This window comes from Heterodontus francisci, chromosome 26 (genome assembly GCF_036365525.1).
Source record: "Heterodontus francisci isolate sHetFra1 chromosome 26, sHetFra1.hap1, whole genome shotgun sequence".
Taxonomy (NCBI): Eukaryota; Metazoa; Chordata; class Chondrichthyes; order Heterodontiformes; family Heterodontidae; genus Heterodontus; species Heterodontus francisci.
Window position 1 is genome coordinate 64,953,608 of NC_090396.1, and position 15,546 is coordinate 64,969,153.

General features: G+C 45.9%; 1 protein-coding gene across 1 annotated transcript; it reads right to left on the reverse strand.

Moving 5' to 3' along the window:
• Positions 1-10,429: 10,429 nt before the first annotated feature.
• On the reverse strand, positions 10,430-14,041 carry npb (neuropeptide B). Its single transcript, XM_068058717.1, has 2 exons — positions 13,662-14,041; positions 10,430-10,886 (listed from the first exon to the last, which is right to left on the reverse strand). Exons 1-2 carry the CDS (start codon positions 13,926-13,928, stop codon positions 10,758-10,760), a joined length of 396 nt encoding a protein of 131 aa, XP_067914818.1. The 5' UTR covers positions 13,929-14,041; the 3' UTR covers positions 10,430-10,757.
• Between the last annotated feature and the right edge of the window lie 1,505 nt (positions 14,042-15,546).

Sequence of the window (15,546 nt, forward strand, 5' to 3'; positions counted from 1 at the left end):
AGATCTGTGAAATTGACTTTAATGGCCTGTACTTATACACGGAGACGAGATTTGAGTATAAACTTTATACTTCACAATTAAGAGACTTGCATTTACATAGCGCCTTTCACATCCTTGGGGGTCCCAAAGTGCTTTACAGCCAATTAAGTACTTTTTGAAGTGAGGTCACTGTTGTAATGTAGGAAGCGGGGCAGCTAATTCGCACACAGCAAGATCCCACAGTAATATGACAATGACCAGATAATCTGTTGCTCGAGGGATAGATATTAGCCAGGACACTAGGGAGAACATTTCTGCTGTTTGAAATAGGTGCGCACAGAAGATTCATTGGCACTGAGAGAGCAGACAGAGCTTTGGTTTAAGGTTTCTTTCAAAACATGGCACCTCCCGGCAGTGTAGCACTCCCTCAGTACTGTGCCGGAATGTCAGCTTAGATACTTGCGCTCAAATATCTGGATTGGGACTTGAAACCACAACCTTCTGACTTGGAGGTGAATGTGCTACCCACTGAGCCACGGCTGAATCCAAGTACATCATGGAAGTAGCTGTTGACTGACAGAGCTTGTTGGTTCACAGTACATCGTTGAGTATATTCAAGACAGAGGTTGATAGATTTTTGGGTGCTAAGGGAATTATGGGATGTGAGGATAGTGCAGGAAGGTGGAGCTGAGACAGAAGATCAGCCATGATCTTGTTGAATGGTGGAACAGGCTTGAAGGGCCGAAAGGCCTACTCCAGCTCCTGTTATGTGTCTGAGTCCTGCAATATCAGTAAGTCCCCAGTTCTGTTTTTGAGTGTCCGATCTCAACCAGATCTAATCTCCACTTGATGTCCTCCTCCTCCCACCCTGAACAAGGGACAAAGAGATCACCCACTCACTGTTGAGCAGCTTCTAATGGCAGTTCGCAGAGAAATGTTGGGAGAAGATCCTGGGCCAGATTGAAACTCCTCAACCATGGATCCTATGTGATGCAAGAGAATCCAACTGGGGAAATGGGAATGGGAGCCTTGGAGAAAATGTTATCCTTTCAGAAATAATATTAGAGGTTTGTGATTACATGACCTGACTGGGCCTACCGTGATCAGTCAATTTCCCTTGTGTTTCAATTTCATTTTTCCTCTCCTGTCCCAAGTTTCCCAATTCCAGCTCCCACTCTTGAACCAGCTGCTGGCAGATGTGTTGAGTTGTTGGGGTAACTCGATCTCTGACCTCCCCTCCCTCAGTAATGTCCGACTTCTGCTCGGTGGCCTCACCCAGCAATGCAACTGCGATGTGAGAATGCACTGGAGGAAGTTCCACGATCATCCATGTTCTCAATTGTGGTAGAGTTCAGCCTGTGAGTGCAAAAGATGAGGCTGAAGTGTTTTGTAAGTGTCTTCAGGCAAAAGAACATGTTATCAATGTTGCTCTGCAGTCTCCCAAGGTCTCCCCCATCCTAGATGCTGGTGTCTGGTTAATTTACAAAGTATTTATAGCACAGAAACAGGCCATTCGGTCCAGCTAGTCCATGCCATTTATGCACCACATGAGCCTCTTCCTACCTCTCTTCACCAACATATCCTTCTATTCCTTTCTCCACCATGTGATTATCGAGCTTCGCCTTAAATGTGTCTATACAATTGGCCTCAACTATGTCTACCCTATTGATAAGCTTGAAGACCTCCAGCAGGTGACCCCTCAGACTTCTTGGTCCACTCCCTGTAACATTAAAAAGGGGCTGGGTGGAACTGAACACAACAAAGGCTGCCTTTACCCGCCCTCAGTCAGCTATCTGTAGCAGAGCAACAATGGGAAGGCAAACAGCCAGGGGCATGGGGGCAATGAAGGAGGGAGGGTCAGAAGTGAATGGTTAATGCAGTGTTGCCTCTTGTTTTATCACCTCTGTGTCGCCCAGGTGCCGATTGTGACGTGGATTCAGCCGCCCGCTATGTCGCCAATCAGTTTCTGTCACTTAACAGAAGCCCAGCAAAGTTAGTCTACCACCATTTCACAACTGCCACTGATACTTCCAATGTCCAGATCGTCTTTCAAGTAGTCATGGACACCATTATAAAAGAGAATCTGGAAGCTGTTTCTCTGCTTTAATCCTCGGAAGGGTTGTTGGGTGGAGGGGGGGGGGGGGAGAGGGGAGAAACTGCCCACCCACAAAGCTGGTGAATACCAGGCAGTCTGGCTCAGGAACTCCCTACGGGACTGGTGGAACATACAGAACCTCCAACCTCCAACTTCCAACCCAGCCGTGCTGGAATCTGTTGACCTGTAACGGTGTTCGTCAAATATGTTGAGACGTCCTGTTCTGTAGACAAGGGACTCGATGAGGTGACCTCCTCCGTACCACTGCAGAGGGAAAGGTAGCAAGACCCCGACATTTCAATATTTTAATCACACCCGCACCGACAAGGCGGGGTGGAGTGAGGGTGAGTGGTATGAAGGATATTTAAAGCTCTGCATCCCCACCAAAATGGTGGGGACTGTGGGTTAAATACTTCCGGAGCAGTCCTGGAAAAGTGAACACTTTTTTAATACTAAAGGCGAGGTCTGTGGTGACCTAAATTAGCTTCCCCCTCGGGGAGACCCCGAGTTCCAGATTTCAGAGCCCAGAATGGGCGGGGCTTGGGGGGAAATATTGCTGCCAATTTAATATTTCCAGCGAAGTTTCATCAGATAAGTCATGGGAGCAAAACGGGATCTTCCACTGGGACTGTCTGGTCCAAACCTCTCAACACTTGGATTTTCTGTTGTGACGCACTATTCTGAATCAGTAATGCAAACCAGCTCTGAGCAATTACAGGTCTGGCCTTCCAGAGCTTGTGATCTCTCACTAATCCTGATATCAACTATAGTCATCGAGGCTTTCAATCTCTCTGCCCATGGATGTCCCAGTTTTTGCTGCTTTTAGAACATTTCTTTTTTTTGAAAAAGGAGTTTCAATTTGTTTAAATGTGTATGGAGAATCATTGTTAATCTTGAATGACAAATGTTGCACTGGTTATACATTCCAAATAAAGTAGTTAATAGCCCTTAAATCTTGTCCCGCCTTCTGTTATTACATGTAAAAGGAAAAGTTCCTGATGCAGATAATTAGGTTATAAGAACACAAGAAATATGAGCAGGAGTAGACCATACGATCATGGCTGATCTTGGGCTTTAACTCCACTTTCCCATCTGCTCCCCATATCCAATTTTTCCCTGAGAGACCAAAAATCTGTCTATCCCAGCCTTAAATATATTCAATGATGGAGCATCCATAACCCTCTGGGGTAGAGAATTCCAAACATTCACAACCCTCTGAGTGAAGTAATTTCTCCTCATCTCAGTCCTAGATAATTGGCCCTTTATCCTGAAACTGCCCCTTTGTTCTAGATTCCCCTGTCAGTATTTACCTGCCGTCATAATCTTGTATGTTTCAATGAGATCACCTCTCATTCTTCTTAACTCCAGAGAATATAGACCCAATTTACTCAGGTTCTTATCATAGGACAAACCTCTCATCCCAGGGACCAATCGAGTAAACCTTTGCTGTACTGTCTCCAATGCAAGTGGATCCTTCTTTAAATATGGAGACCAAAATTGTACACAGTATTCCCAGTGTGGTCTCGCCAAAACCCTGTACAATTGTAGCAAGATTTCTTTATTCCTGTACTCCAATCCCCTTGCAATAAAGGCCAACATGCCACTTGCCTTCCTAATTGCTTGCTGTACCTGCACGTTAACTTTTTGTGTTTTTTGTACAAGTGCACCCAAGTCTCTCTGAACATCAACATTTACAAGATTAATGACTTTTTTTTTAAAAAAGTCCACTTTTCTATTCTTACAAGCAAAGTGTATAACCTCACACTTCCCCACATTATACCCCATCTGCCACCTTGTTGCCCACTCACTTAACCTGTCTATATCTCTTTGCAGCCTCTCTGTGTCCTCCTTACAGCTTGCATTTCCACCGAGCTTTGTATCATCATCAAACTTAGATTCATGACTTTCTATGTCTTAATCTAAGTCATTAATGTAGATTGTAAATGGCTGAGGCCCTGGCACTGATCCCTGTGCCACTAGTTACAGCTTGTTAACTGAAAATGCCTCAATTATCTTTACTCCTTGCTTCCTGTCCATTAATCTATCCATGCTAATATATCACCCCAACTACCATGAGCCCTTTGTATATTAACCTTTTGTGTGGAATCTTATTGAATACCTTTTGGAAATCCAGGTATACTACATCTACTAGTTCCCCTTTATCTACCCTACTAGTTACATCTCAAAAAAACTCTAGTAAATGTCAAACAGGATTTCCCTTTCATAAAATTATGTTAACTTGTTCTAATCATACTATGCTTTTCTGAGTACGTTGGTAAGATTTCCTTTCAATAGATTCCAGCACTTTCCCGATGACTGATGTCAAGTTAACTGGCCTGTAGTTCCCTGTTTTCTCACTCCATCCTTTCTTGAATAACAGTGATAGCAGTGCTACATTTGATAACTTCCAATCTGCTGGGACCGTTCCAGAATCTAGGGAATTTTGGAAAATCATAGCCAGCGCATCCACTATCTCCGCAGCTATCTCTTTTAGAACCCTAGAATGTAGGCCCTCAGGTTCTGGGGATTTGTTGGATTTTAGTCCTTTGAGTTTCTCTAGTACTTTTTCTCTACTGATAGTAATTACCTTAATTTCCTCACTCATATTAGCCCCTAGGTTACCCTCTATTTAGAACATAGAACAGTACAGGCCCTTCAGCCCACGATGTTGTGCCGAACCTTTAACCTACTCTCAGATCAAACTAACTACCTACCCTTCATTCTACTATCATCCATGTACCTATCCAAGAGTCGCTTAAATGCCCCTAATGTATCTGCTTCTACTACCACCGCTGGCAGCGCATTCCACGCACCCACCAATCTCTGTGTAAAGAACCTACCTCTGACATCTCCCCGAAACCTTCCTCCAATCACCTTAAAATTATGCCCCCTGGTGATAGCCCTTTCCACCCTGGGAAAAAGTCTCTGACTATCCACTCTATCTATGCCTCTCATCATCTTGTACCCCTCTATCAAGTCACCTCTCATCCTTCTTCGCTCCAATGAGAAAAGCCCTAGCTCCCTCAATCTTTCTTCGTAGGACATGCCCTCCAGTCCAGGCAGCATCCTGGTAAATCTCCTCTGCACCCTCTCCAAAGCTTCCACATCCTTCCTATAATGAGGCGACCAGAACTGAACACAATATTCCAAGTGTGGTCGAACCAGGGCCTTATGGAGCTGCAGCATAACCTCGCGGCTCTTAAACTCAATCCCCCTGTTAATGAAAGCCAACACACCATACATCTTCTTAACAACCCTATCAACTTGGGTGGCAACTTTGATGTAACTTGTATGTAATTTGTGTCTTTGACTGTGAAGACAGACACAAAATATTTGTTCAATGTCTCTGCCATTCCTTCATTCCCTGTGATAATTTCTCCTGTCTCTGCTTATCAGGGTCCAATGTTTACTTTAGCTAGTCTCCTTTTTATATATTTGTGTAAAAGCTCTTACTATCTGTTTTTAAGATGTGGAAAGAATTAAACGAGCTGGTCAAGTCTCTACTTCCATCTACCTTCTTAAAAAGAAATTAAAGTTGGATCCATTGATTAGCAAATCTTCTCTGGCAGTCATCCATCTTGTGAGATGATAGTTTGCACCTTGGTGGTCAACGCTGTGTTTAGTGATACTAGACTGTCCTCTCTAAGGCACAAGCCTGGGCAAAAAAGTTGTGGAGAACTCCCCGGTTGTGTCCAAAGGAATGCAGAACATTATGTTTGGCACCAGTTTGGTTGCAGGAGTTGCTGGAAAGATGATGTATTTAAGCATCAGTGCACCTTTGACCTCCACTCCAGACTTTTTTTAATCAGGGTCAACTCCCTTAGCCTTCATCTTTCCTAAGGTATTCACAAGACACTGGGAGTTTGGTTCATGAGTGCCAGGGTGTGCCCACATGCCAGTGGGCCTGCACTCTGCATGTATGAGGGGCCAACTTCCTCCAAGTTCCTCTGAAGCTTTAGCCTGAGGCCGTGAAAGACCCAGATTCCGTGTGTCGCCACGTGGAGGAACAGCAGAGAACTTGCTGATGAAGAGGCTGTGTACTGACAGAGAGAGGCTTACCCACACGGCTGTCCTTTTGTGTTGCTGCCAGCCAGTGGAGTAAGCTGAAAGTGAGAAGCACACTAACTCTTTTCACCCACACACGGGAGGCAGTCGCATAGTAGTAATGTCACTAGTAATCCAGAGCCCAGGCTAATACTCTGGGGCATGGGTTTGAATCCCACCACAGCAGATGGTGAAATTTGAATTCAATTAATAAATCTGGAATTAAAAGCTAGTCTAATGGTAACCATGAAACCATTGTCGATTATTGTAAAAACCCATCTGATTCACTAATGTCCTTTAGGGAAGGAAATCAGCTGTCCTTACTCAGTCTGGCCTACATGTGACTCCAAGCCCACAGCAATGTGGTTGACTCTTAAAAAAAAAAAAATGCCCTCTGAAATGGACGAGCAAGCCACTCAGTTCAAGGGCAATTAGAGATGGGCAAAAACTGCTGGCCTAGCCAGCAACGCCCACATCCCACAAAAAAGGAATTTTAAGAAAGCTAGACTCATCACATCAACCTGTTAGACACAAATTTCATTTTAACGTAACCTTTTCTAAAGTCTTTCGTTCGCCTACACTTCCAATGGAGAAATGTTCATTTTACTGCAATTCCCAATTCTCAGCAAGCGTGGCATGCAGAAGTCCTGCTTTCATGAGACTTGTCACCTTTTGAGCCGAGGCTTTTACCTCTGGATTTGATTGGGTTCAGGCGCTGACAAGCCCAAGACCAGGAACGCACAAAGTTAACATGCAGGTGCAGCAGATTACTAGGAAGGCAAATGGCATGTTGGCCTTTATTGCAAGGGCATTGGAGTACAGGAATAAAGAAGTCTTACTAAAATTGTACAGGACTTTGGTGAGACCGCACCTGGAATACTGTGTGTAGTTTTGGTCTCCACATTTAAGAAAGGATATACTTTCACTGGAGGCAGTGCAGTGAAGATTCACTAAATTGGTTCCTGGGATGAGGGGGTTGTCCTATGATGATAAGCTGAGTAAATTGGGCCTATATTCTCTGGAGTTTAGAAGAATGGGAGCCGATCTAATTGAGATATACAGGATTCTGAAAGGGCTTGACAGGGTAGAAGCTGAGAGATTGTTCCCACTGGTCAGGGAATCTAGAACACGGGGACACAGTCTCAGGATGGGGCCAATCATTCAGAACTGAGATGAGGAAAAAATTACTTCAATCAAAGTGTTGTGAATCTTTGGAATTCTCTACCCCAAATGGTTGTGGATGCTCCATCATTGAATACATTTAAGGCTAGGATAGATAGATTTTTGGTCTCACGGGGAATCAAGGGATATGGGGAGCGGATGGGAAAGTGGAATTGAAGCCCAAGATCAACCATGGTCATATTGAATGGCAAAGCAGGCTCGATGGGTCATATGGTATATTCTGCTCCTATTTCTTGTGTTCTTGTTGTTGAGATCCAGTTTGACCTGGTTTGCACCCATTTTGTGGATGTTATGTGCGAGGCAGGGGAATGGATGTTGAATTTCTAACAGGCTGCACAAGGAAAACTCTGCATTTGTCGCTTTAGGAAAAAGTGGATGTTTCTGAAAAGTTTGAAAGAATGGAGGATTCAAAGACCCGAGGCACCGGAAACGACAACAGCACACCCAGCCCTGTCAACCTGCAAAGTCCTCCTCATGAACATCTGAGCAGTTGTGCCAAAGTTGGGAGAGCTGTCCCACAGACTGGTCAAGCACCAGCCTGACATAGTCATACTCACAGAATCATACCTTACATACAATGTCCCAGATACCTCCATCACCATCCCTGGGTATGTCCTGTCCCACAGCATAACCACCACACAGTCCTTGTGAAGACAAAGACCCGACTTCACATTGAGGATACCGTCCATTGTCTTGTGTGGCACTACCACCGGGCTAAATGGGATAGATTTCGAACAGATCTCGCAATGCAAAACTGGGCATCCATGAGGCGCTGTGGGCCATCAGCAGCAGCAGAATTGTACTCAACCACAATCTGTAACCTCATGGCCCGGCATATCCCCCACTTTACCATTACCATCAACCCAAGGGATTAACCCAGGTTCATTGAGGAGTGCAGGAGACCATGCCAGGAACAGCACCAAGCATATTTAAAAATCAGGTGCCAACCTGGTGAAGCTACAACACAGGATTACATGTACGTTAAGCAATGGAAGCAGCATGTGATAGACAGAGTTAAGCGATCCCACAGCCAATGGATCAGATCTAAGCTCTGCAATCCTGCCACATCCAGTCGTGAATGGTGGTGGAGAATTAAACAACTAACTGAAGGAGAAGGCTCCACAAATATCCCTATCCTCAATGATGGGGGAGCCCAGCACGAAAGATAAGGCTGAAGCATTTGCAACAATCTTCAGCCAGAAATGCCAAGTGGATGATCCATCTCAGCCTCCTCCTGAGGTCCCCAGCATCACAGATACCAGTCTTCAACCATATTGATTCACTCCACGTGATATTAGAAACGACTGAAGGCACTGGATACAGCAAAGGCTATGGCCCCTGACAACATTCGGACAATAGTACTGAAGTGATGGAAGGTGTCGTTGACAGTGCTATCAAGCAATCTGAATCTTGGCTTTCCAGAATGATGACAAAATAAAGCAAATGTCTTGAAAGATTGGGGGAAGCAATGAGAAGTGGGAAACTAAATTGGCTGATGCTGGGACAGTCCTTTTTTGATGGACAGTGAAACATTTGATGAATTTTATGCACTAGGACAGATAGTGTCCAGTTTGATAACTTCTGATTTCCACCAAAACAAATCACAGATTTCTTCCTAACTTAAAAAAGATTCACGTGACATGAGAATGTAATTACTTTTTTAAAACGATGTTCAGCTATATTCATCATTTTCAGGTGTTGAAGGTTTTAAGATGTCCTTGTTAGATGTGCAAACTTTAGGCATCTGAAAGTTGCTGTACAACAGACCAGCCTTAATATTTGTTTCTTCCTGATTTATGGAATTCTCATTTGATCACATTTTGTGAAGTTGTCCCAAACAGCTGCAAGTTAACAGGGTTTGTCTGTATTGTTGAGAGGCCTAAAATTTAATGCACTTTGAAAAAAACAGCATAGCCTGTGTTAGGAAGGGGAGTGACAGCAGACAGCTTGGAAGTGAATGTGACTCATTCTGATCAATGTGTGGTATCCTTTGTCACATTCAGGGTGTGAAAACTGACGCACACAAAAAAAGTGCAGATACTGGCACACACACACCCACTGACAGATACACACGTATACACACTCAAACATGCACACACATGCACACTGACAGTTGCACACGTACACACTCATACATGCACGCGCACACACAGACAGTTACACACATGCACACACTCAAACATGCACACTGATAGTTACACACATGCACACACTCATACATGCGCACACTGACAGTTACACACATGTACACACTCATACATGCGCACACTGACAGTTACACACATGTACACACTCATACATGCGCACACTGACAGTTACACACATGTACACACTCATACATGCGCACACTGACAGTTACACACATGTACACACTCATACATGCGCACACTGACAGTTACACACATGTACACACTCATACATGCGCTCACTGACAGTTACACACATGTACACACTCATACATGCACACACTGACAGTTACACACATGTACACACTCATACAGGCACACACAGACAGTTACACACATGTACACACTCAAACATGCACACACTGACAGTTACACACATGTACACACTCAAACATGCACACACACACTGACAGTTACACACATGTACACACTTATACATGCACACACACAGACAGTTACACACATGTACACACTTATACATGCACACACACACTGATAGTTACACACATGTACACACTCATACATGCGCACACTGACAATTACACACATGTACACACTCATGCATGCACACACACTGACAGATACACACACAGATACACATGCACACAGTCATACATGTACACACTCATATATGTTTACACACACACACTTACTGATACACAAATGCACACGCACATGCACACACAGGAACAGAGTATCACAGTTCTGTGTGTAAATATTCACATTCCGTCTAAAAGTTTGGGTGCACAGATGCATTCTTTGCACATCAGCTGCTATTTATAGGATTTGGTCTAGCTGAGGATTGAGAAGCTTTTTATTCCCCCAAGTTTAGTTTTCCCATCACCAACTATTTTTCTGTCAGGCACCGGCCAGTTGGCAGCTGAATTTGAAGGTGTGAGTGGAGAATCTGGTTGTGAAGTTCAAACAGGAGCCAGTACACGTGTTTTAAGGCTGAAATATAATTAACAATTCATTTAGCTACAGACACATCAGAATCTCACCAACGCACAGCTCATTTATACACTGAATCTCCATACAGATTGAGATGCATTTATATACAGACAATCGATCGTTAACAAAAATCGGACTCCGAGGAACTGCCCCGCAGCGAAGAAATGAGTTTAACATATTTTGACACATGGTGGCAGGAGTTACCGCGAGTTCGTCCGAAATGGGTAGAAATAAAAACATTCAGTGTCAGGAAGAGTTCATGGGGGTCGGTGGTATTTTTTTTGGGGGGGGGGGGGGGTGGTGTTGGTTGGGAGCAGGGATCAGGCGCTCACACAGTCCTGAGAGTCCAGGGACAGGAATACATCGGCTTTACATTGAAAGGTGTTCAGCCCGTCCTGGAGCAGCTCACAGCTCTGCAGATTGGGAGAGATATCCTTCACACAGATAGCCTGCCAAAGGAACACACACACATTATTAATCCTCACAGTCACTACAATTAAAGAAGAGACAGTGCCGCCACTCAGGTCAGTCCGAGTGTGTGAACAGAAAATACTACTTACCACAACATTGAGTCTTGTGGAGGGTTTTGCATCATAATCTGCCTTTGGCTCACTGACTGACTGACTGACTGACTGGCCTCTGTGTATTTCCAGCTCTAATGCTTTTTATTTCAGATTTGCAGGGTTTTTGGTTCCGTTTATAATGCTCGCAGTCTCTGTGCCGAGTGTGACCACAACCCTGCTCATTACAAACTCCTCACCAGTGCCTTTCTGCAAGACAGCAGCTGCACCTGGAGTCCCTGCACCCTCTCATACCAACCCTACCCCTTCCCCTCACCTCTCACTCTCCCTCTCTTCACCCTCTCTCCATCTCCCTCCCTTCACCCTCTCCCCCTCCCTTCCTCTCCCTCCCCTCACCTCTCTCCCTCCCCTCGCCTCTCTCCCCCTCCCTTCCCCTCACCTCTCCCTCTCTTCACCCTCTCTCCCTCTCCCTCTCCCCCTCCCTTCCTCTCCCTCCCCTCACCTCTCCCCCTCCCTTCCCCTCAGCTTCTCTCCCTCCCCTCACCCTCTCTCCCCTCCCATTCTTTCCCTCCCCTCACCCTCTCCCCTCACCTCTCTTCCTCCACTCCACTTCTCCTCTCTCCCCCTTCCCTCCCCCTTCCCCTCTCCTTCCCTCCCTCCCCTTCTCTCCCATCCCCTCCCCTTCTCCCTCTCCCTCCTCACCTTCTTTCCCCCTCCCTCCCCTCACCTTCTCTCCCCCTCCCCTTACCCTCTCCCTCCCCTCACCTTCTCTCCCCTCACCCTCCCCGCAACAACACTCTAAGCGGCTGCAATAGAGAATACAGTTGTAATAAAAACAAGAAATGCTGGAAATACTCAGCAGGTCTGGCAGCATCTGAGGAGAGAGAAGCAGAGTTAACCTGAAACATTAACCTGAAACATTTAACTCTGCTTCTCTCTCCACAGATGCTGCCAGACCTGCTGAGTATTTCCAGCATTTCTTGATTTTATTTCAGATTTCCAGCATCTGCAGTATTTTGCTTTTATTTTAGAGAATATAGCTGTGATCAGTCGGGTATTATGGACTCTGCTGGGGTTTGAGTGGATTTACTGAAATTATGCTTTTAAAAGATGGGTTTCCTTACGAGGAGAGGAGCAAGTAATTTCACTCAGCAACTATTGTAAAATACAATCAGACAGCACAGGACATGTCTTGGTCCCGCCCTGAAATATATAATTATTTAAATACCCCCTCCTTCGCCGTCTAAAGATATAATATCTGGAGACAGTCGGGAAAGGTTTACATTAACACATTCATCAGGTTTGAATTTAAGTCTTTTTAAGACTTCACGTTCCAAAAGCCTGGCTCCTCTCAGACTGTCTCCCGCGCGGTCTTAACGCCCGCCGCTCCCTACGCTCGTCAAAAAAAGTCTTGAATAACATTCGAAATTTTACATCGTATTTTAAAGCCAAAGTGTAACGTATTAATCTTATTCAAATCATCATTTTAGATAAGGCCTGGAAGATGACTCTTCAGATAATACTTAAAAAATATATACCAGCAATATTTAATTCAGATTAAGAATGAGAATGATTTTTTAGGAAGAATGTTATAGATTTCTCCTGAGGAGTTTTTCATGTCTCTCTCTCTCTCTCTCTGCCACTTGCTGTTTATGTGCCCATCTCTCTCACTTTTGTCCCTGCGTGTGCCCCACTACGTCTGGTCTGTTTATCTCTCGTTGTTGGTTTCTCTCTTCCTCTGTATCTATCTCCTTGCAAGTGTATGAATGTCTCTCTCTGTCCCACTCTCTTTTCCCCACTCTCTGTCCCCCCCTCTCTCTTCCTTCCCTCTCTCTCTGTCCCACTCTCTCTCTCTCTTCCCCCTTCTCTCTTTGTCCCCCTTCTCTCTCTTCCTTCCCTCTCTTTCTGTCCCCCTCTCTCTCTTCCTTCCCTCTCTCTCTCTTCCTTCCCTCTCTCTTCCCCCCTCTCTCTCTGTCCCCCTCTCTCTCTTCCTTCCCTCTCTGTCCCACTCTCTCTCTCTCTTCCCCCTTCTCTCTCTCTCTGTCCCACTCTCTTTTCCCCAATCTCTGTCCCCCTCTCTCTCTTCCTTCCCTCTCTCTCTGTCCCACTCTCTTTTCCTCACTCTCTCTCTCTTCCCCCTTCTCTCTCTCTTTGTCCCACTCTCTTTTCCCCAATCTCTGTCCCCCTCTCTCTCTGTCCCACTCTCTCTGTCTCTTCCCCCTTCTCTCTCTCTCTGTCCCACTCTCTTTTCCTCACTCTCTCTCTTCCCCCTTCTCTCTCTCTCTGTCCCACTCTCTTTTCCCCAATCTCTGTCCCCCTCTCTCTCTTCCTTCCCTCTCTCTCTGTCCCACTCTCTCTCTCTTCCCCCTTCTCTCTCTCTCAGTCCCACTTTCTTCCCCCTTCTCACTCTCTCTCTCTGTCCCACTGTCTCTCTCTCTTCCTCCCCCCCTCTCTCTCCCCCCTTCTCTCTCTCTCCGTCCCACTCTCTTTTCCCCAATCTCTGTCCCCTTCTCTCTCTTCCTTCTCTCTCTCTCTGTCCCCCTCTCTCTCTTCCCCCTTCTCTCTCTGTCCCACTTTCTTCCCCCTTCTCACTCTCTCTCTGTCCCACTGTCTCTCTCTCTTCCTCCCCCCCCCCCCCCCCTCTCTCTCTCTCTCTTCTCCCTTCTCTCTCTCACTTTCTGTCCCACTCTCCTTTTTACTCACCATGTTTTTGATGATGGTTGTCTGCCTGGGTTGAACGCCGAGCTCTGAATACACGCTGTTCTCCGCCGATTCTGCCGCTTCGCTGGGCTCTGATCTGCGAATGTAGGGCGAGCGGCGGATCCCGGACAGGAGCCCGGACGCTCTGCCCACCGAGTAGTAGCTGGGTCCGGTCGCCTGCTTGTACCACGCCTCGCCTGGACTGGGGACGAGAGTGGAGAGAAGCACACACAGGGCGGCCAGTTTGAGGGATGTCCCGAGTGCTGGCATGTTGGGTCTGGGTCTGGGTCTCTGTGTGTTACAGTCTGGGTCTGTCAGTTACAGTCTGCACCTATCACTGGCAAGGACTCAGAACTGAAATCTACCATCTCAGCCCCTTTAAATATCCCCATCCCCCTCCTAATTTATGGATAGTGTCTCCGTCACACGCACGCAGTAATTGCTTCTATAATCTGAATTAATTACAACCCCTTTTACTTGTAGGCGATGGAAGCTCATGTTGAATCATTCAGGAACTCACAGCAAGTGTTTCTCCCCCCAACACCCCCCCCACCCCCACCCCCCGAGCTCATGTGCTCTATTCTGAGAAATCATTTCTAAAATTCTATCTGGGGATGTGGGCGTCACTGGCCAGGCCAGCATTTATTGTCCATCCCTAATTGCCCTTGAGAAGGTGGTGGTGAGCTGCCTTCTTGAACCGCTGCAGTCTATGTGAGGTAGGTATACCCACAGTGCTGTTAGGAAGGGAGTTCCAGCATTTTGACCCAGTGACAGTGAAGGAACGGCGATATAATTCCAAGTCAGGATGGTGTGTGACTTGGAGGGGAACTTGCAGGTGGTCCCCATGTGTCGGCTGCCCTGTGGAAACAGCTGGGGCATGTTCAGAAGGGTACAGCTTTTGGGGGGCTAACTCTGGTCAGATGGGGCAGAGAGGGAGAAATACAAAGCAGTGGAAGATCAGTAATGGAAAGCAATGGGCAGTTAGGATGGACCAGCAGAGTACTGGATGAGCTTGGGTGTACACGGGATGTACGGTGTGAGGCTGCCCAGTAGAGCAGTGGAATAGTCCAGACTAGAGGTAACAAAGGCATGGATGATGGTTTCAGCAGCAGATAAATCATAGAAATTTACAGCATAGTAGGAGGCCATTTGGCCAGCCATGGCTGTGCCAGCTCTTTGAAAGAGCTATCCAATTTAGGCCCAGCTTTTTCCCCTATAACCCTGCAAATTATTTCTCTTTAAGGATATGTCCAATTGCCTTTTGAAAGTTGCTATAGAATCTGAATCCACACCCTTTCAAATAGTGTGTTCCAAATCTTACCAACCTCCCATCCCCCATAATTTTGAATATCTCTATTAGACATTCCGTTAACCTGCTCTACTCTAAGGAGAACAATCCCAGCTTCTGCAAACTCTTCACATAACTGAAGGTCCTCATCCCTGGTACATCCTAGTAAACCTCCTCTATACCCTCTCCCAGTCCTGGACAGCCTTCCGAAAGTGTGCTGCCCAGAATTGTATACAATACTCCGGCTGGGCCCAGTGTGGGACTAGATGAGTTGCTCTTGCAGAGAGCTGGCATGGAGATGAGAGGCCGAATGGCCTCCTTCTGTGCTGTAACTATTCTATGATTTGTAAAGGATTTAGCGTGACTTCCTTATTTTTGTGTTCAAAGCCCCAATTTACGAAACCCAAGTACCATATGCTTTCTTAACCATCTTATCAATTTGTCTCTTCAAAGATTTATGAATATGTACATGCAGATCTCTCAGTGTAGTACCAGGCGACATAGTCCCCATGTTGTTTCTCCCAAAGTGAATCACTTCTCAGATATCTGCATTAAATTGCATCTGCCGTGTGTCTGCCCATTTCACCAGTCCTGAACTCT